Source organism: Python bivittatus, unplaced genomic scaffold (genome assembly GCF_059951505.1).
Source record: "Python bivittatus isolate LINGU-HERP-01145 unplaced genomic scaffold, Pbiv_v1 ctg000980_np1212, whole genome shotgun sequence".
Classification (NCBI taxonomy): domain Eukaryota; kingdom Metazoa; phylum Chordata; class Lepidosauria; order Squamata; family Pythonidae; genus Python; species Python bivittatus.
In genome coordinates, this window is record NW_028277125.1 from 59,392,895 (window position 1) to 59,416,263 (window position 23,369).

The 23,369-nt window shown below is 35.9% G+C and overlaps 1 protein-coding gene across 1 annotated transcript in view; it reads right to left on the minus strand.

Moving 5' to 3' along the window:
* The window catches only part of CPXM2 (carboxypeptidase X, M14 family member 2), an 82,611-nt gene that overhangs the window by 40,942 nt on the left and 18,300 nt on the right, over positions 1–23,369 (minus strand). Inside the window, exons 3-4 of the mRNA XM_088132037.1 lie at positions 9,177–9,286; positions 7,222–7,361 (exon numbers count right to left, since the gene is read on the minus strand). Of these exons, the coding sequence (XP_087988163.1) occupies positions 7,222–7,361; positions 9,177–9,286 (250 nt within the window). The remainder of the gene's footprint in view (positions 1–7,221; positions 7,362–9,176; positions 9,287–23,369) is intronic.

The window sequence follows — 23,369 nt, forward strand, 5'->3', positions numbered from 1 at the left end:
TCATAAGTAGAAAGTGAGTACATATTGATAATCCAAGATTGTATATTCAGAGTAATTTTTTCTTCCCGGCATGAATCATCGTTTTAACCCTCACTCAAGCACAATACAGTTATAATGATAAATTTGATTTTTTAAAATGTAATTCAGAAGCTCATTCTCTTCCTTTAATCATAGTGATCTTTATAACACCACATTCACCATTTTGAATATCGAACAAAAATGGAATATTAACTGAACAGGCCTATATTTTATGGTTAAATGTTCCAATATTACATCTCCAACTTATTGGAAATTGGAGCTGGCTTTCCTGGAACTACTTGCATTATGTTATTATAAGCAATATATTTAAGATTTTAAGACCCTTTGCCACTGATTCAAAAGTATATAATATTCTATCTCCTCATTCCAAATGACTAATAATCTCATTCTAGAAAATGACTAATATCCAACTGGGTAGTAACAGTTCACTGTTTATAAAAATTGGATGGAGGTTTCAATTAAACAAAAACATTGTCTTATATTATGACAAAGCTAAAAGCTTGGGTTTTTTTGGGAGGGGGGATGATTTCTAGTGGATAAATATTGCAAGACTAATCACAATTTTTGCTATTATAATAATTTGGTATTCTCCCTTCCCACTCAACATATTAGGAAATAATAGAATAATAGGACAAAATACTGGTATTATGCTTTGGAAGAAAAAAATTGATCTGTGGATTTGTGTTTAAAAGCTGGAATGCTTTTCATATAGATATTTAATCATTGTCATACAATATTTTGATGCCAACAGCCAATATCCCTTTAACCTTTTCTTTAATCCCCTATCTGTGCAAAATCTCCAAGGCAAGAATTACACTAAATTATTAGCTCAAAAAAAAAAAAAATTGACGGCTCAAGTCTTCCAATATAAATTAATGAAACCACTAGCAATTCAAAAGCTTCACAGAAAGTCAGTGGAGATTCATTCTTCCTTTTTCACAGTAAAATTATTGTCCTACCTAATCTTACAAAGATATGACTTTAAAGGCAATATTATACCTTTCACCAGTTTGGTATCATTTAGACATTTGGACTGTATTTCCCATCATCTCCAGCTATGCTTGTGACAATAGTGAGAGTTGTAGTCCAATGCATTTGCCAGAAATAGGAAAGGCTACAATATTGCACCCAGCAATGTTTGAGAAGAGGAGTTAGCAGATGACCCCAGTCCAAAATTCAAGGAAATCAAAAGCTAACTATAAACTATGAAAAGAGAGAAAATGCTAAAAGAACAAGTGAGAATTGAAACCAAATCTGTCGTCCCAAATAGTTTAAATATCACCCATTAGATAAAATATTTAATTAGCTAAATTAGACTTCTTAACTAATTAAGGAACATGTAAATTAGTTAACCTCCTAAAGTCCATGAGAATTGAGGCAGTAGATAAATCCCATGAATGAATGAATGAATGAATGAATGAATGAATGAATGAATGAATGAATGAATTTTTAGTTTGACGTATATAACTATAGTGGGCTATAAGGTATGGTTAAAAAAAGTCATTGGACATGACCATGTGAACAAAGCTCCACCCATTTTTACATGCAAGTCACCATCATGGCCACCATCTTGACTTTTTCTGCCAAACCTTGTGGAATCCTCTGTGTACATATATTTCTATATAAATAACATGACCATGCCTTTGCTTTTGTATATTTTAAAATGTTGAGGGTCACTAAAAAGGATGCAGCTCTCCTACCTTCCAGAGTTATGATAACTTTTTGTGTGAATAATAACTCACCATGTTATTTGAGCAGTAAGCATGTTTAAAAAGAACATTCACTAAGTTCAAAAAGATCCTGAAAAAAAAAACCTGGTAGGTATTTAAATAATAGATAATATGCTTGGAAGTAAACCCAAATTCGTTCAAAACTATTATACGCCTCTCGGATGCAGAAATAGAGATACTTCTCCCATTTATGAATATGCAAAAATGTAGAAGAAAAAAATCAACTTATATGCATAAAAGTAATGAATTCATTATCAGGATTATTTTTAAGTGCTGAACATGCAGTCCCAATCTGCAAAAAAGCAGTATTGTCATAACTATCATTTTGTTCATGCTAGCTTACATAATTTCTCAGAAAAGCTGGATCTAAAAGGAAAAATATGCTTAAATTCCCTATAACTGATTTATGAGATAATTTCAAATAGAGTTTGATAAAGTATCATGATTTAAATAATGTTTACTTTCTATAGAGTCACTATTCTTTCTTTGTTAGGCAGTTTTGCTGTACAGGAGTAGGAATTATTCAATTATTGAGTTGTGTATATGTTTATGTATTTGGTTATGTAGTATTTTTTGTTGGGAACATAATGCCCACCCACCAAGTTGTTTCCTTCATGCTATGTCACATATATTTATACAGTGATATATGATATGGAGGACCAAAAATGGTCCAATCAGGTCCTGATTTCCAAAGGTAGTCAAATCTGACACAAGACCTGGATCTGAAATAGGGGTTTTTTTGGGGGGGGGGGGATATCAAATGGAGCTCCCTTTACTGTAGTCTGTCTAGATTTTAATTACTGTTTTATCACTTGGATTGTGAATCTCCTTCACATATATAATTATAGTGGTATATCGAGGTATACAAGTACTGGAAAATAAATAAAAATAACAAGTCTAGCATGAATAAAATATTAAAAAATAATGCTGCCATATCTGGAGTAAAAAATCCAGATACTTGGCAAATAGCAGCAGAGTTAAAAATTCTCTACGTCAATGTGTGTTCACCTAGTGGTCAACTGGATTTTTGCAGCTCAAGTATGGTAATTCTAATAAAAAGCTCTTCCTTCCTTCCTTCCTTCCTTCCTTCCTTCCTTCCTTCCTTCCTTCCTTCCTTCCTTCCTTCCTTCCGTCCTTCCTTCCTTCCTTCCTCCCTCCCTCCCTCCCTCCCAGATCAGGCTATTTGTCCCTACAATCTTATGCATTGTTTTAAGTAAACCACATTAATCACTTAACTTCTGAGCACAGATTATAGCAATGCAAAGGACTGTAGCAGAAAAGGCAAACGACCTTTACAAATAACATTGCTAGAAAAATTATGTTTGAAATGAACCCCACTGGCCTCCTCCTGTCTACATTATATGGCACCCTGTCCTACAAAAATGTGCAGATATTCACAAATGTTTAGAGCAACAGTATATTTGGATGCCTTCAAACTTGTTGCCATAAGTGGGATTGCCAGCCAGATATACTGATCATGCTCTCATTCAGTGAAACAGGCACTCAGCCATGTTCTCTTCCATATACAATTCTGTATTTTCAGGACCAAATTGTATGCTGCTTCAAAGACCAGGCTATTTATTCTTCTCTTCCTTTCCTTCTCTTTTTCTGCTCCAGTAAATTCAGGGAAATTGAACTGGATTCAGAACCAGGAATATATGTGGGGTACACCCTTTCCTAACTGCAGGGGAAAAAAAAAAAAGATTGATCCCTGATGCTAAAAGGTAATTGCTACAGTAAAAGTTGGCTGTGATTGGTTATATAATTCTTTAGATAATTTTCCTGAGCATCTGCAGGATCTTGCTGCTTTTACCAAAATGACAAAAGCAGTGTGCACTGTTGGGCCACAAGCTCCATCCCTTTGTTGTGTACATGCAACATCACAACACAATGCCACTTTCACCATTGTGCCTCCATTTGCTTCTCACAACGTTGCTGGATATTACCTGAAAATATATGGGGTTATGATCACACTCTCCTCTCTACCTGCATCCAGAATAGCTTTTGAACATTTTGAACATTTATGTTTGAAAACACTGGGTGAGGTGCTGGCAGTTCCAGATATGAAAATAGCCCTTCAGTTTAAATGAGTTTGTGAGTTTAGCTCTAATCCCTAAAATAGCTAAGAATGTGTCTCTGTTGCCAGATAATGTCACAAAAACGCAGCTCAATATGACTGACAGGTTTTGTGCACTTAAAACTGAAATTTAGAAATGGATATTATTATTCATTGGGAAGGTTATGAAAAATGCAGCCCCTGCATATGGCATTTTCTTGCATTGCCATAAAAATCCAATTTAACAACAGCATGTCAGCCCATAACAAATGAACAGAAAATCTAACATGGCCAGAAAAACAAGTTTTCCCCTTAGTCACAAGTTTCCTAAAGCTTACAGCAAAGAAACCATTGAATCGAATCGAATTCATCATTAGATCCATCTTAGATTTTTCTAACAGTTTAATTTGGTAGTTGTCTACTGTGCATAGCCAGATGACAAGGAAAAAGAATGCCAGCATTTAAATAAATGTGTGCCTGTGAAATTTGCCATTGTAGGCAATTGCATTTTTTAAATAGTGTTCAAACACCTGACCTTTTTATAAGAAAATCACCAGCATGGAAGCTTATTTCAAGTCTTGACATTTGCAGCCTGTTACGGAAGAAGAACTAAAAAGTCCTAAAAACTACACAAAAACCTTATTGTCTCCCTTAAAAGCAGAACTGGCCCAGGAAGCTCTTCACTTCTCTCAGATGTAGCTAAGTCCAGCGCCATCTAGTGAAGAAGCTACCTAATGATAGTGTTCACATAATCGTCTGAATGGGGCTCTTCCACCATGCATTATAATGCAGTCATCATCCTTGAGCCCAACAACTCTGTAAGGTAGGTTGGGCTGTGAAAAACTGATTGACCCAAAGCTACCCAGTGAGCTCCTATCCCTGAAAATGGATTTGAATCTGAGTCTCCCCACCCTAGTCCAACATCTAAACCAGGGTTTCTCAACCTTGGCAACTTTAAGATGTGTGGACTTCAACTCCCAGAATTCTGGGAGTTGAAGTCCACACATCTTAAAGTTGCCAAGGTTGAGAAACACTGATCTAAACCATTGCATTTCTTGACTGAAGTAAGATTAGTTTTTGTTTCAGAGGTCTACTACAGTTCTGACCCATCTATGTGATTTTATAACAGAGGGTTCTTCATTTTATTGCCTTTGAGTGTGTTGTTTCATAGAATTGCTATCTAAAAGCAGTCTCGGTTTAAACAAGTACAGTATCTAACTCACCTTCAGGGCTGACTAAGAATATTGGCGCCAGAAAAAAATAAATTATTGAAACAGAGACTGACACTTCTATCATTATTGCTGTTTATGAAAGGCATATTTGGTTTGTGTTAGTACTGACATTTTTGCTCCTGACCCCTTCAGAATTAAGCTCCGGCTAGAAAGGATTTTTGGCTAGTGGCCACTATTGATTTCTCTCGGCAGTTTTCTGGAGCCTCACCCCCCCCTCCTCTTTTTCCATTTCAATGTATGCCAGTTAAAAAGGCTGTGGCAAAAAGCCTAACAGTGAGAAGAAAACAGGAACACCCAGGCATTTATTCCTACCTACATAGATACATACCCCAAGACGTGCCTTTCTGGGTGTCCAGGGGGGCAGGTTCCATGTTTTCAGGTTGCTTCAAAAAGAAAAGAAAGCCTGTACCACAGTCTAACACCCCTGTGATGATATTGATTTAGTTTCAAATTTATGCCATCTCCATACTCCCAAGGTGTGTTAACAATGCTGCTCTGTATCTTTGCCCTTCTATGGGTCTGCGAAAGTGAAGCAGAATAAGGTACCGTAGCATTATTCCCAGTGTTTTTTCCCTACCAGACCATTAGACAAGGACCATGTCTATCATTCTTCAAAATCTACTCTACTGAGGCTACATAACTCATTAATTCTATCTCTTGCTCCTTCTATCACGCTGTCCTGTTTTTCTTCTTCTGAATGGGACTGCTTTATTGTACCCCAAGCGCTGTTGATAAAATCTAGTGTCTATGACTGTCAACCTTTCCTGCCAGGAATTATGTATTTTTAATAAATGTGCAACAGCATAACGTTTAACATGGGAAGCTTTCTATCACTGTTTTTTTCATGCTGAAAACTTTATCTTGAATTTCCAGTGATCAGACTTGATAATGCAATGCAAGACATCATTTTTCCAGACATAAAAGCACTGAATAGAGCTTCACTATTATTAAAACTGAAAATTGAATAGCTTACATGTTGAATTTTAACCGACATTGTAAACTGACATTGAAACCCTGCCATTAAAATATATGTACTGCTGTTGAAATGTGGGCACTCTGAATAAATCATACTGAAATTTACTTAGGATCAATGCACAATGTATGAAAGGTTTGCTTGGAAAGATTTAATATCTAAAACAAAGCTTGGTGCCTTGGAATCTACCTTACTTTTCTCAGTAAAATGGTTTCTGGTATCCTCAGTGCTCAACATTTTGCTCATAGAAAGGAAATAAACTGCCAACAGAATTATACTCATGATTTGGGATGAGGCCCGATCCTCAAGCAGACTGCCACAATTCTAATATGTCTAATCTCAATTCATAAGCAGGTGTGAAGCTCTGCCACTAATATTGAATTTGAAATTAACTAGCAAAGACAGCACAGCAGCACAAGCATCAAGCTGGAGAACATTCTCAAAACCTGATTCATGGGAAGCAGAAAAACATGAAGACCTCTTTTATCCTCACAACAAAGAAATAGCCACCTTATCCCCAAGGACACCTGAGCCAAACACAGGCTAAGAAAATGTTAGTTAGAATGGAGCAAATCCCATCCAAAGTGGAAATGAGATAAGAAACTTGCCTAGGGGAGCCACAGTTCAGTAACAAGACTGGGATCTTCTCATTGGAGCTTCCATATTTATTTCAGAAATACATGAGATGTAGATATGTTACATGTGGTTTAGAACAGGGTTAGGCTATTTTTTTTCTCTCGCTGATAACTATTTTTTGTTAGATTCCCTTGAACTGGAATTAATGTTATCAATCTGCAGGGACACACTGTTTTCAAAGTACAGGAGTCTCAGCAGAAAATTATCAAGAATACTTCCTTATCCTTTTAGTGTTCTCAGAGTCACCCAAATGGCTAACCGTGATGCAGTGCAGCATAAAGTTGTGGAGACAACCTTAAAGACCAAGATTTAATTTAGCAAAGCAAGACTCAATTGAAATGACTGGAAGAGAGGAATTAGTCCTAATTAAACTATCTCTCAAGAGTACCTACTAGGTGGGCCAAGATGGCCAGTTCCATACTTGATGGGAAATGGCATAAGATGCTACAGTTTTAAAAGTATTGCAGCTTCAACAATATTTATATTTATTTATATTATAAAACTTTTGCTAAAACTTCTGGGTTTTGTTTAGAAAATACATACATATTTACTTACAGCCAAAGAGAATTTCTTCCCTGTGTAATAACTCCTGTGAACTTTGTTAGTCTGCGAGCATCTACTTCAATCCATTGGTAGGGATCATTCCGTCCTGCACACCAAGCACCATCATAAAAATCATTCTCATTAATACCTGCCTGAAGAGAAGGCAAAGCTGTCTTTATAAATCTGAATAGATGCCCTTTGAAAAGAAATAAGTAAAGAGATACAAGTAAGCTAAAGTAAAGTTATAGCTCATTCTAGCCTCCATTTTTGTCATGGCTGGTGGTCATGGATGCTTGTTTATTGACTTCTAGAAACCCAAAACATGGGTTTGTGTCAAGATAGTGGCCAAGGCTGAAGGCTGTAACAGGAACAAATGGTTGACCAGAAAGCAGGATTCAGCAACAAAGCAGAAATCAAGACCAAAAGGCAAGAATCAGTCAGAAAAGTATTGCATGAGGTTAAGTTTCATCTCTGGACTGGGAGGAAGCAGATTCTTTAAATGGCACTTGTTATCTGGCATATAGCTATGTCTATGTTGCCATTTTCAGATTCCAAACTGTAATATTTAACCTGTTGGATCTTTCTGTGCTTTTTTTTTAATTAGATGATCTTGCTCCAGATCACTCAGCATGCACCATAGAACATGTATTTCTTTAGTAATCAAAACAAGATGTTACAGAATATTTGTTCTCCTAGAGTGCATTTTAGTGAATGAGATATTGTATGTGGTACTGTGATACATGCACGCACGCACACACATAATAGCTTTGAGTTTCATCCTTTATATCAGGGTTCCTCAAGGCTGGCTGAGGAATTTTGGGAGCTCAAGTCCACCTGTCTTAAAGTTGCCAAGGTTGAGGAACCCTGCTTTATATAATTCCCAGAGATTTCTTACAATCTATTCTGATAAATAACTCACTATACAAGCTGAAAACTAATCTGTTTCTCAGCATGGCATTGAGGGTGACTTTAAAACCATAATGCCACATTTTTCTATGAATCCTGCATCATCTGCAATGTAGAGAAACAATGCATTGTAGAGAAGCTGCTCTACTTAGCATTGGCCCAATCTCTGGGAGCACACAAAAGTAATTATTTCAGAAAATTCCAAGGAGTTCATTAAAGGACTTGACATTGGGTTTTCCAGGTGCTACCAAGCTTCTAATCAAGCCAGAAGTTTTGCTCCAAAAATACTCTGCATAATTGGATACTTCTTGTTATCAGCATCAATACAATCAGCACCGGAGAACTACGAGAGTGCATTTTGATGCCAGCCTTTCTGCTCAGCATCAAACTGAAGGGTGATTTCTCTTCCCACTTTTGTGAACTTTGTAAAAAACAAATATTCCATGCATCTGACAAAGAAGCATACTTGGAGTTGATGGATGCTTGTAACATAATATCTGTATGAGGACTTTCAACATGCAGGAACCCTCCCAAGCTGAGATCAGTGCTGTTCCCCCACATCCCCATGACAATAAGGGACTTCTGTGGATATTGGGAAACTAAGCCAATTAACAATTGTATCAGTTTCTGCTCCAGAAGAAATGATTCAAAGAAAGATTTGTGTTGTTTCCTCTAGAGCTGCAGGACAAGTGTTATTCCACTGTCAAGAATCATATTTTGACAGAGACTGATTAATTGCCTGGGATTGACTTATCAATTGCATTTCCATACTGCCAACTCCCCAAGGACTCCAAGTGGTTTCCATGATAGCCAAATACACAATCCATCATTTGCACAAATAATGGGGTGAGGGCAGGCTTGATATTAAAAACTTGGGGGAGCAAAGAGTTAAAGATCCCCTATTACTGTACTCACTATTAACCAACATTAGGCTATACGTTATTTCCTTTTGTTTAAAATGGCAGTAGTCATCAGGGTGGTCAGAAATGAGAGACATCTACAGGTGGCTTTTCAGAAGAGTCATATCCCCTACATTTGTAAAAAAAAAAAGATAATCTTACCTGAATATTTAACCGTGCTCTGTGAGCTCCCAGGCCGTATCGCTTCACTGTAGAAGCATGGAGCTGAAAATCAGTAATTTTTAAAGTTTCAAGACCTAGTGGAGGACAACCTGCAAAGCAAATATTTAAGTTTTAAATAAGAAAGCAGTCAACAAAGTACATGAACCTTCACAGATGCTTTGTTTAAATGTGCAAAATTTTGCATCTTCTACTGTTGTGAAGATGCAAAATTAGATAAATTCTCTTCCGTGAAGAAAGATTTGTAACCGTAACTGTTTTTGTAACTGTAGTGTTAATTTTGCAACTTGAGTGTCTTGGGGGTAGTATTATCCATAATCAATAAGTTGTCAACAAAAATACCCATATAATTGTAGTTCAAGAAATATACAAATATACAAAATATTTTAAAAGTTTACATATGAAAAGAAACAATTATTTCCTTGTTTTTGCTTTAAAAAGAACTTTAAAGACTGATGTGAAGCTTCATCAGAAGAGACAAATGAATAAATGAAAATGACAAGGACGATACGTTTGCTGTGCGTGTGTATGTATGCATATATACTTACATAGAGAGAGACCTGTAGATTAGAGAATGACTCTTTGCCTCTAGTAATTACTGTGCCATTGCTATAGTATGCTTCAATTTGGAAAACAGTGTTCAGAATAAATGATTCTCAAATTGAGCATCATTCTTAATACAAACACCCAACAAAGAGAGCAGGACCTCTTTTAAATATTTAGGTCTTTTTCTCCAGGAGCCTTAATTCTGGAAGACACACTTTAATGTAGCTCTTTTATTGTAGATATGTAGGCACGTCTCCCCCTCCTCCCCCCATATTCTCTTACACTAGAGAACACTTTCTGTAATTTTTATTGGTCTGGACCTCATAGCATGAGGCCTCAAGACCACCTTTCCTTAAGGGAGAGCTTATATAGCTTTGATGTTGTTCGTTACTGGCCAGTAGGAGGCGTTACATGACTGATTTCATCCTTTTGGGGACTCTTCAGGCCTAGTAATCCTGCATACTAGATGTTCGGTGTTCAGCCCTTTCTTGAGATTTGAACCCACAGACCTAGCACTTGATGATTATTCAGTAGCTTGCAGGAAGGAAGGTCTCATAGAAATATGCTGGTCTTCCTTCCTTCCTTTCCTCCTTTCCTTTCCTTTCCTTTCCTTTCCTTTCCTTTCCTTTCCTTTCCTTTCCTTTCCTTTCCTTTCCTTTCCTTTCCTTTCCTTTCCTTTCCTTTCCTTTCCTTTCCTTTCCTTTCCTTTCCTTTCCTTTCCTTTCCTTTCTGCAGGACCTTGAAGTCCATACATCTTCAAATCGCCAAGGTTGAGAAACACTGGTTTAAACCATGACTGCAGTGTAACTTGAAAGCAGGTTTTGAAAGATTCCTGTGGACATTATGTCCTGCACCGACCTTTCTATGAAACAATAAGAGGATGTTTGCTGGCTCAGATTAATAAATTTAAAGTTTTATAATAAATTCAAAGTTATATAAACAAAGAGTGATTCCTTTTATGGCCATTGTTACTTTGTTCTTTTTTAAAGTTAAGAAAGACATTATATTTGCTAGATTTCCTAGACATTTTGCTTAGTTGTAATTTTGTATCAACCTTATAATATTTGGGGAATCCATTAGTATGGTAACTATAAATAGAAGGGTTTATATAATATTTCATATTTTGTTTTATGATTACATATGCTAAACTATGTTATGATTTGTTGGTACAACAAAAGACTTAACACATATACATTGACTTATATAACTTGAGATGAGGGGCCAAATGATTTTTTATTGTTTTAAGAGATAGGAAAATTAAGAGGATGTTGTTAGAATACGGCAGAGACACTTGCTTGCACACCATTCCCATGTTACTTTAAACATTTGCAAAAAATGCTGGCAGTTGATGTGTTTTTTCCTACCAAATTAATTTCTAAAAATAAACTTCAGCACTTCACTAAGCAGCCCATATGGCGCTTGTCTGCAGATGTTACCAGACTTGTGGGTTTAAGCCACCATAATGCAATGCATCTTTAGGCCCTGATCTCAGTTCAAAGTTAGACTAAGATTTCTGTGAGACCCACATACATGGGTTTGATCTCGGTAATTCAAGAATAAACTTAGGTAAGAAAAATCCCATATATGTGAAATCCCAAAAGTAAGAGACATCCCAACTATTTCTACAGTTTGCCTATCACTCCACTCCAAATAAATCCATACAAATCAATACACGGACCATCACTGTGATATTGCGTTTTTCCCATGACTTCTCCAAAAGGTGTACAATCCCATGCCACTGGCCCTTCCTAATATTGCTATCAAACCATAATCTTCAGTGTGAAAGAGAAGGGCAAAGGGAGATAATCATTTAATATTAATTAAATGTAATTATAAATGAAATTTACTCTTGGCACTGGTTCCACCTTGACTTTTGAAATTTGCCACATCATTCAAAAGCCAAGTGTGACCCTTGGCCCAGAAAAAGTTGAACAGTCCTACTAGAACATGAAAATGTATCCTTATCATCATGATAGCCAAACATTTCATTCTCCTAATTCCCAAAGGCATCATAGAACTGTTAGACCAGCATTTCTTAAATACCATTAATCCATCTTGAAGATGTTTGGCTATCTAGTCCCAGGATCTGAAGAAAGGGGTTGTTTTGTTTTGTTCTGAGTGAGTTTGGACTCCTTCAATTTCTGTAGTCAAACAAATCCCTTACTGATAAATGAAGGTGAAATGTTGTCACATCTCTCTTTAGGCATCACATTGAAATGGTTAGAAAAAATATCACCACTAGAAGAATTTTGGATGAAAGTTCATAGCAAATAAGAGTTTTAAGTGAAAATGCACAAAAGTTCTATCTTTTCTCTCAATATATGTATTTGAAAATCACTATAAAAGAACAAATATTAAAATAGGCTGAATGTTAGCTGACTCCAAAATTTTATTTCACAAATCTCACTCCAGACACTGAAGAAATGCCTTGATACACAAGCTCCACTAAGATTTGTGCTCAACATATTACATATAAGGGAAATAAAAAGTATTGCTAAAACCAATTTTACTACAGTATTCTTTTTTCTCTTTTTTAAATAAATGATTGTTGTTCTTTGTTTAAAAAACAACTATATTGTTTGGTGGTCTTGAAAATTTTTTTTTAAAATACTATATTAAGCTGTTTTCCTTTCCATTTTTTAAAAGAAAACTTGACAATAACTATACCAAACTATTTAAATGCGAATTAACAAAAAAATAGCCAGAATTAACCACGTCTATTTGAAACTCATTAAAACTCATTAAAGCAAAGCATAAACCCAAGCTTACATTGGAAATATTAAGTAGAGAAACTGATACTATTGCACGAGTAATTTATGAATGCTGTTTCCATTTGCTTCTCTCTCTCAGCTTCTGATATTTAGTATCTCTCTTGTAAGGAAAGTCATGGAAATGCAAAATTCAGTTTTACTTCTCAATTATATTGTTACCCTCTGTGTGAATTTCAAAATCAATTTCCATCTCATATGTAGCCAATATGAAGTATTAGTATTACTTAAACTGATGGTAATTGACTATCTGAATTAACTACCTACCAGACAGAAAAAACTGTGAATAACTTTCACAGCAATGACTAAAGAAACAAATTATGAATATTGAAAAAATAAAATATTGGTCATTTTATGAAGGTGGATTGCTGTGATTACATTTGCCAGTTGGAAATTTGATAAACTCATCAGTTAAACAAAAATAAATAAGTACAGGTGGGATGCTATGATGTTACCCTATTATATTAGGTTAGGCTACATTGTTATGTATCTTTTTATCTTCTGTTACATTATAAAAGTAAATTATCATATGCAAAACAATTGATATGTTTCATATCTGAAATTCATATTCATACCATACAGAACTGTTCATCTTTGTCCTGTTAAGTCTGGGTTTGTATTGAGATTCATTACATTGCAAGTGTTCCCGAATTAATGAAGAAATCCTATTTAGATATTTGGGCTGCATCAGTGTAAATATAATTCAAAGAAAATATTGCAGTAGGACTCTATTTGGCCTTCACTCCTAGAAGTACTTTAAATTAAGGAACACCCACACATACGCATGCGCATGCACACGCACATATACACACACACACATATGAAAAAAGCTATATATATACATACATACATATGAAAGAAAGCTCTTAATCTATTACATGAATTCATGTTCCTTCTAAAATAAATCTTGTTTTTTAGAAAAATTGTAGGTATGGTTTCCCAAAAGTAATTCTATCAAAACTTACCCATCTATCTTGCTTTGATCAGCCCACTCAGGAATATTCCTTTAATAGTTCAGTATATATAACACAATCTTTAATTGTTGCAAAGTGTTTATTTTAGGAAAGAATTCTAAAGGATTCTTTGAGAAAAGAGTGTACAGAAGTGTTAGACAAAAGTTTTATGTACTGAAACTCCTCTCTCTCAGCATTTAAATAACTTATTGAGAACCCAACATCAGCAAAGTGATGCTGCATTAAATCTGAAGTGCACTGACACCAGGGAAGACCTTTTTACATAGTTCTGCAAAATCTTATCTCAGAAGTATGGTTTCCTGTCAATTTAGTGTGTCACAGTAATTGAGTAAGTATTTAGGACAGACTAGAAACACTCACTAACAAAGTTTACTAGATGACTTTGGGCAGTCGTTATGTTTCAGTCTAACCTAGCTCAGAGGTTTTAAGGTTGTTTTCAGAATAATTTAAAGTGGGAAACGTGCTGCCTTGAGCTCCAGGAGGAAAAGTGGAACATAAATAGAAAAGTTCAAATGAATAAAATAAATGTTGAAGAAAATATTTTATATTTAAAAATTCTAAACTTGAAATCAAAAGTGGCATCAGAATTTTATGGCATATTGTGTGGTCATTTAATGCATATATGGTACATTTTTGTACAAACCTTTTACACATATTACACAAAAATCTCTCCCAAATTTTATGTTTTTCTGTCCATCTTTTCTGAATATATACTTTTTCAAAATATTATATACATTTTTTAAAAAAAAATTAAAACCACAACCCGCCCCCCCTAAAAATACATAGTGATAGAACTATGTTCTGGTTCACACATGGGTATGCAAAGTTGTTCATGTTAAAATGGAGTTGTTCATGTTAAAATCCAAAGGCAATAAATTTCTCTGCCCCCTCTATTTAGATCTTTCTCTTGGATAAACATGTAGGTGCCAGACAGAAGAAGTGAAGAGAAACATAATGATTTATTTCTAAATCAGAATTTGCAAAATTCATTTTAGTTGATGGAATATTCTGACTTCAAATTCTGATCGTGCACCATTTGCTTCCTTGCATTCTCTCCTCATTTCTTCTAAAAAAATTTTCCTTGCACCTCTACATTTAGCATGATCACAAAAAAGCAATGGCCTAAAAACAGTGACTTTAAATGCATTTAAAATATATCATACTTTTAATCACACTTGCTCTGTAGAGCAGACAATAAACACTTTTTTTTCTGTCAGGAAACTTTTTTTTAGCTGAAAATATGGTCTGATTGCTTAGTGTTGTTAAACATTTCCACGGACAGCCTTTCTGGAGGTTGGATGAGATAGAACAACATATTTGGTGCAATGGAAGTAGTTTGTTTTATTTCTAATTGCATAAAATTGTAGAGGATGTGAGAAGGAATTATAGCTAAAATCAGCCACCTTAATGGCACATCCACTGATATATGGAAGATTTATCCAGTCACTGATTGATATAATAAGCCAACTACTGTATATTAATCTTGATTATTGACAGTCTTCAATTCCCCTTATTTTACAAAGGCGAATGCAGTAACATTACATTTTCATGTAAGCAATGTTGATCTCTTGAGCGTTTAAGAGATGGTTGCTGAAATTACATAAAATTTCTACATTTGTCCAGAAAAACCTGTACCTTTAACTGAAATTTCAGTCCTACAAACAATAAGAACATGATGCTTTTAGTTCAGTTCAGTGCTGAAACAGGCAAAGAATGTATTTCACAGAACATCTATCTAAATTTAAATATAAATAAAATAAATAAACATCCAAATCAAGGTCCAAACTCTACCTTCTCCTGTACAAATAATATCCATGGAAACATCACAAGGGGGATGAACTAAAATCTTGTTTAAAGTACACCACTTATTTCTGTAAACAACACACTTGAAATTTTTGAAACCTTTGAGTCCTGGCGTAAAAGTGAACTGAGCCTCCTACCAGTCAGGCAGAGCCCAGTGATGGTTGAAGTCACAAGTTAGAAAATTCACCATCAGTTTACATAATGACAGCTTGAGTTGTTACAATGTTTTCATAATTAACTCAAATCACAGTTACCCAAAACATTTTCTTTATAATATGGATGGAGATTATAACCTAAGAATCTGATATTGTTGCTTGGAACATGCTTGACAGCCATCTTGTTTTTGCAGTCCCAGGAAAGCAGACAAAGAGAGAGCTTCAAAGACACCTCCATTAAATAAATAATCGTACAAATATGCTCATATTTTGGACTATGATATTTTAGGAGTAAACTTAAATACCAAACACACATTGGGTACTTATGAGGGAAACTGTGGAACAAGCAGATGAGAAGAATCTTAATAGAAATGCTCTCTTTCTATGTTGGATGATATCATTCTTTGGGTAAACCAATTTCACTTAACTAAAATGAATTCAGGTATGCTTTACACACACTCACAAAACCAAACTGTTACACACATACCATTAAAAACAGTTATAAGCCTCTTACATAGTAAGTCACTCAGGAAATTTTTAATGTATCGCAGAAGGAGAAAGTTAATCAGCCAAGCATTCTCTTGAAAATATATTCAAAGGTTCTTCTGAAGTAGTCCTACATGTACTGCCTTTTCCCAGCTCCCATCTGGATGTTGCTTTCAAATAAGAGGATTGGAAAGTTTTTCCCTTAAAATTCCATGCATCTTCAACTACTTATGAGAGATCATAGGAAGGCTGGAAAAAGAATGGAGGAGGTAGTAGACCTAATCCAAATCTAGAAGGGAAGTCCATTGGCTTATCTCATAAATGGCAACTCAGCCCAAGTGGCAAGAAAACTGAGGAGAAACATTCCAAATCACTCACTCTGCCTTAATGAAGGCACTATAAATGAGTGGGAGATTGTTCTTAGAGTTTCCAAGATTTTGTTTACCCCCAGCTTTAATACTTTAATTGGTATTAAAGATACCAAATCTGTTTAGTTCTTGCTTCCTTGACTTTGTGGGACTGATTATGAGGGACTGATACTATTAACAAGAGGACAGCTTTTATACAGGTGTCCTCATTTACCGACCATTCATTCAATGATCATTCACAGTTATGACAGTGCTGAAAAAATAACTTTACAGCCCATTTATTACCATTTGCAGCATCCCTCAGTCATGTGATCACCATTACAGTCAGTATGTGTTGTCCTGTGTCTGACCTGTGGTTTTTTTTCTTTTTTCCCCCATTGTAGAGCACAGAGATTGGACAGAAAGGGATTGCAAGAAAGTAAGCTGTTTGCTCTCTTACACATCAAATGCAATGTGATCGTGCCAGCAGCCCAGGGCTGAGAGCTGCAGATGCGCTATGCAAAGAGCTTACAGTACTTTCTTGAAACCCCTTTTCTAATCTCTCCACTCTGGGGGAGGGGGCGGGGGGAAGAAAGCAATTTCTGTATGCAATCTCTCCTTTGCCTGACCCTTTCCCACTATTGGTGCAATCACTTTCTCAATGTGTAGAATCCATCTCCAATCTCTCTGCTCTGTGGGGGTGGGGTGGGAAGGGTCAGGCAAAGGAGAGATTGTCTACAGAAATCACTTGCTTTTTTTCTCCCCACCCCTTTGCAGAGTGGAGAGGTTGGAGAGAAAGGGATTTCAAGACAGTAAGCTGTTTGTGTAGCACACCCAGTTGTGGGATGATCATATTACTTTTGATGTGTACAAGACAGTAAGCAGGCACTCAAGGATCCCGAAGAGCAAGGGAGTGGTCAGGAGGCAGACAAAAGCTGAAGGTGTAAAACTGAGTAGTCTTGTCTCTTTCCAGCCAGAAAGCACAGTCATGCTCATGTGATTTCCCACTTAGTGACCACTTTGCTTAGCGGTGGAGTTGCCGGTCCCAATTAGGATTGTTAAGTAAGGACTACCTGTATTTTTATGAGTACAGCTGAATTGTACAGTATCTATAGCATCAGAAATGAGTACTTTGATCTGTTGGAAGTATTTGTGGAGTACTTTATCAGAATCTGAGAAAATGGTCACTCACTCCTTCTGCTTGCATCAACCCTTTGTGTGATAACAAACAAGAACAAGAACAACAACCATGAGGTAACTAGTAATATTGTTTACCGAGATCAACATTTGGGATATTTAGAAAAACTTGATAGTTTATACATCAGTCTTCAAATGAGTTAATGCCCTTTTGCATTCTGGGTTCCAGCTGGCTGTGGAAGCTAATCCTTTTATTTATTTTTTAAAAAAATGATGCTGAGCATCTGTTAGTCTAGGAGACTTGAAAGCAAGACTTTCCAGTAAATCTTTCCTCATGAGACCAATTTTCTAAACTTAAGGCTCAAGAGACTTAGTTAAGCTTCAGATATTATACAATATCCTAACTCAGTAACTGGTACTTCTGAAATTGTTACCTTTCCCATGGTCTGTCTTAGCAATATTATTTTTTTATGCTAAGAAAATAATAAATAATAATCATAGAATGTAAAGGGCTGGAAGGGTCTTTGGAGATCATCTAGTCAAACCGCTTGCCCATTTCAGGAATGTCAACAATCTCCTTTTAAGCACAGGAAAGTTACTACCTTCCTAATAATCTGTTCTATTATTGAATAGATCTTACATTACGAGTTGTTTTCTGATGCCCACCCAAAATCTGCTTTTATATAATTTAAGTCCATTGTTTCTTGTCCTGTCTTCTGGAATACAGCCGTCTTCTGCATGATAGCTTATTGGATATGAAGATAGCTTTCATGTGTCTCTTCGGCCTTCTCCTCTCCAGGCTACAAATATCCAATACATCTAACCATTGCTTGTACAGTAAGTTTTTCCTTCATGTCCCTGAACATCTTGACTTTTCTCCTCTGGACTGTCTGAAATGAGATGCCCAGATCTGGATACAATATTCAAGGTGCAGAACACAGTAGAACAATGATCTATGCTGACATACTTGTGTTGATACAGCATAGGATTGCATTTAATATTTTTGCAACTACATCTTATTATTGGCTCATGTTCAGTTGTGCTCCACCACAACCCCCATATCCTATTTGCATGTACTGCTGGCCAGTATGGTCATCAAACCTATATTCATACCTTTGAGTTTACCTACCCAAATGTAGGACTTTGCAATTGTCCCTGTTGAAATTCATCTTGCTGGTGTCTGCATATTGTTGCAGCTTGTCATGATCCTCCTAAACTTTGATGCTGTTTTCTGAAGTATTTGCTATCCTCCCTATCCTTATGGTGTCTTCACCAAGCTCTTCTCTATTGGTTAGAATCAGATCAAGAACAGCCAGTCACCTTGTCTCTTCTACAACCTTTTGGAAAATAAAATAGTCAGCAAGATGACTGAGGATTTTTGGGGATCTCATTTTCTTTTCTCAATAGATCAGGAGTGATTAGGAGCATTGGCCTAATTTAATGCTGTCAATAATCTAACTTTATGGGGTGGTACAGAGAGAAAAAAAGAGAACAGGAGTTGCAGAAAAATTAACAAAGCTTTGTGGACCCTTTTACTCAGCCACATTTTGCTTTGGCTTCACCTGCTTTTCATGATAATGAAAATTCCATCCATAATCCATTCTGGCCAACTAACATTTCAATATACCTGACTAGGAAAATCTTTCCCCACCTCAATGCTAGATATTCATTTAAGAGTGACAGACAATTCTTTAAGAGAATATCTTCATGAAAAGAAAGAAACTATCACAGTTTTTTAAAGCACAGTTCAGTGCATAATGATGGGAGGAGAGAGAGAGAATGGATAGGAAAATATTTTTTAACTGAGTAGTCTACATTCAAATCAGTTGAAAAAAGAAAAAAAAAGGATTATTCCTCTTTCAAAGTGTTTGCTTTTTACGAGCAAATCCTTCCTTATTCATATTGCCTTAATACATCTATAGCTTCACACAGTGAAGAACATTTTATTCTCACTCTCACAGAACACTAATGAATGATACAGTGTACAAGTTAATTAAAGTAGATTTACAAAACTATGCATTAGTCAATATATGCGGTAATTCAAGGATGCTCCGCCACATTTTCTATGTACAGCATAACCAGAATATAGGATTCTGATTTTAATAAACCCAGAAATAAAGGTCTGCAAGACATACATATACTACTATAGCTTAAATAGATAAACTAGATAAATAAAATGAAATAAATGAAATGAAATGCAAACGTAGCACCTATTACAAGTTCCTCTTTAAGGCAATGAAGACTTTTAGCCAAAGGCCACCATCTGGTATAAGACTTCCCTTATTAGAGTAGCTTCATTTGTGATCCACTTTTGAAGTATCTCACAGTATAGCAAACCACCACCAAACTGAGGAGAGCTTCAAAAGGAGCTAACTTCTAATACAGCAGTTATAACACAACCAAAAATGCCTCAAGCTTTAGAGTAGAACAGATAGGCTAAACATTATCCTTGATGATGCATTTATTTATGGATGTAATATTGGTACATATCTGTTATTGAAATCTGGCCTACTGGGCCAAATACATCCATGGGAACTCATCCAGTTCATCTGACTTCTGCCCCAGACTCCACCGTAGGTCAGTAAGAAAAAACAACAAGGCTTATCTCAAAGATGAGCCCTTTTCTCTTTTGGTGTCTTTCACAATCTCCATATCCCTCTTTCAGTTTCTTCTAAATAGGCCTAAGCTCTACAGTTGAGGGAGGGCAGCTACCGCATTCAGAATTGCATGCTACAAATAATACAATGTATGAACTAGGGAACTAGGGTTTTTTTGTTTTCTTATCCAGCCGCAGCTTGTAGCAACCTGAAACAAATAACTAATCTCGCAAAACAGGGAGGTAATGCCCAGCAATTGGCGTGTCAAATTTTAATTGCCATTCTGGGCAAGATTAATTCAGGCATTTCTAGAGCATCCAGAGCTACAAGCACAGCTCTGCCTGATGACAAGCCAGCATGTGGATAACGAGTAAGGCTTTTAAACAATTTTCTCAAAGTAGCAAGTAGAAAAATGAATATTCAAACATGCCGTTCGGACTGAACTCAATTTTATTAACATACTGCATGAACAGATAAATCTTTTTTTCAGCATCTAAAATGTCAAGCTGGAAATGTCTCTGGTTATTTTGGTTCCTTTCAGTTTTTCTAGTTTTTCAGTTTTTCTATTAATTAAAAAACCTTAATTACCTAAGAAAAATAGGATTAGGAAATAAGCTTAGCTACAGTGGATTTGCGTATATTTTCAAATATTATTTTATGGTGATGAGACCTTTAAGGCTAAAATCTTTTGCACCCCTACTTGCAATTGAGAGCAAGGCCTAGTGAAATTAGTGGGACACATACACAGGATTGCATTTTCAATTTTCTTGGCACTAGACTATTCCACTGCTTATAACCAAGGATGCAGGATGCAATAAAAGATGTTTTAACAGATTCTGTCTAAATCCGTGTTTCATTATCTCAGTAACTAATGAATATTGCAGTTACTCCAAAGAGAAACAGACTGTTAATCATAGGATTTGTGAACTTTTAATCACCGCTTATACAGAAGAGAAAAGAAATTTCCTTCAGCAAAATATGATGAATCTAGGGGATGGTTTAGCATAGAAAAGCTAGCCTTTTACTCATTTTATCCTTTGGAATGGACAAATTCCAAAATGAACAAATTGGTCAATGTTGATGGTTCAGTTTCTCATTTTTCCAATGCTTAGTTTGGTGTATCTGACTTCTACATCAGTTTTCAATGTAACAACAATTCTGAACACATTTGTACATATCTATGTGCCATTTTCCCATATATATCTTTGTCTAACAAGCACATTTTTCAAAAAAAAAAAAATCTTTAAAGCTGTTCAGTATCTCTTCTTAAACAAACATGTGCTTACTTTGTGTATTATAAATAAATGCTATGCAAAAATTGTATTTTTGTTCTGATAACTGAACTGCAGAATTCTGGTGACTTTAAATACTAAACTCCCTATTCCATAATCATCCAGGAAGTACAAATTTAATAAGTTAATGTCAAAATCTGAACTGACCAACTTCTCACCATCACTAAATCAGCCTCTAATTTGGCTGCATGTACCACAGGTGAATCAGAGGCCTGAGACTCAGCTCCAGTGATAATTTTCTTTTCATTTCCACCAGTAAGGTAATAGCTAATGTGGGAGGTTTTCTCCTGTGAGCAATGAAACCTTGCAGCAATCAGCTAAACTGAAGACCTCTTCATTCAAGGTCATGCACTGTAATCTACCAGTTTGATCCTTTGTGTAGATCAAGTAGATAAATGTTTTTTGACTTCCAAGTCTAGAGGTGAGAGAGAGTGACTGGTTCAAAGTCAGCCAGCCAGCTTCCTTATCTAAGGGAGGCCTAGAACCTGGATCTCCCCAATCCTAGTCCTAAACTGGCTGTCAGATAGATAGAGAGTAGAAAGATAGAGAGATAGATAATAGTAGTATGTTTATTTCCCGCTGGTATTCCAAAATACAATATTATGATCTAAATGTAATTGTACTAAATCATCTGAGCTATCTTTTCAATTAAAGTGTGCACTTAAATACTGTGCTACATCACAACAAACACAGCATTCCTTTGTATTGCAGAGGCACAAACATAGAGTGAACTTTTTCCTGGAGGCAAGGTATAATAATGTTACAAGATCATATCTCCATTCAACCAAGAATCAGTTTTATTGGCTGCAATGTCTCCACTGCTGCTCTGATCTCTTTAAAAAGCAGAGAGAGAGGGGGGGAAAAAAAGATTTCTCCTTCTCCTTTCTCCCCTCTCTCACAAGGTAGGAGGAAGATCAGTGTTTTGGCATAACATTATGTTGCTTTGGCTCCTTAAACAAGGATTGAAGTTAGCTCAGAAGGTATCCAAGTCTAACCTCCCAGAAGATTAAAGGAAGAACAATTGGCTGTCCAATCATCCCAGCTGCTTGTCTCACTATGATTTGATAGTAGATGTCTTAAATATTATATGCAAACATCAACCATAGCATTACCTTAACCCTAACCCTTTGCAATATTTACAGCATCTGCATGGTTTACTGTACACATATCCAGAAAATAATTAAACTTTGAAAATTTTCAAAAGATGACAAGAACTGGGCTGAACTATCATCCTTGATAAAGCTGCCACTGTACACAATGAAAGAACTTTTTAAAATCACCAGACTGTGTGATTGTTGTTTTCGGAAGGCACATATTTTATCTTTTCTAGTGCAGTGGCTCTTATGCTTGAGAACATCCTAAATATTTAGGATTTGTATGTATATGTAATTGTCTGAAAATGTGTTTTCTACTAGTTTATTGAAAAAGCCAATTCACAGGAAAAGTCAAATTATGCTACAGTTTAAAAAAAAATGGAAAAATAGTTCCCTGCTCTGCCACCAAGTTCTGTGGATTTAACTCAGAACTCACTGACGCTTAAGATAACTTTAATGTCTTTTAATTTTCTGCTTTTTCCCTATATTTGACAGTAGCTTTATACTCTGGTTCCCACCATGGAACACTGATAAAACACAAGCCCAAGTTTCACAGAAGGCATATATGTTAATAAATGATAAATAGGTGATAAATAAATAAAATAAATATGTGCTTCTTTTTTGTGCATGGCTTTATAAGTTTCCTGTGCTGTGCCAAATATGAAAAACAGAGTGTATCTTCACTATGCTTTTACCTGGATTTCTGCTTAGTTTTAGTAGATTCATAGGTTTTGTTCCCTTACCCTCCTTGCCCCTCTTCAACCCTGCCAACACTGGTTCAACCCCACTGCTTTTCCAGTGGGGGAGTTGAGCCCCTCTTGATCAATGGATTATGTCATGTTGTGTTGATTATTATGCTGTGTTCTAGCTTCCTCCTGCTACAATTGTGAGGGAGGATTTTTTTGCAAGTCAGAGGCTTCAGCATGGAAGTAAGAAGCATTGCTGCCAAAGCAACAGCAGTATGCTGACTTTTATT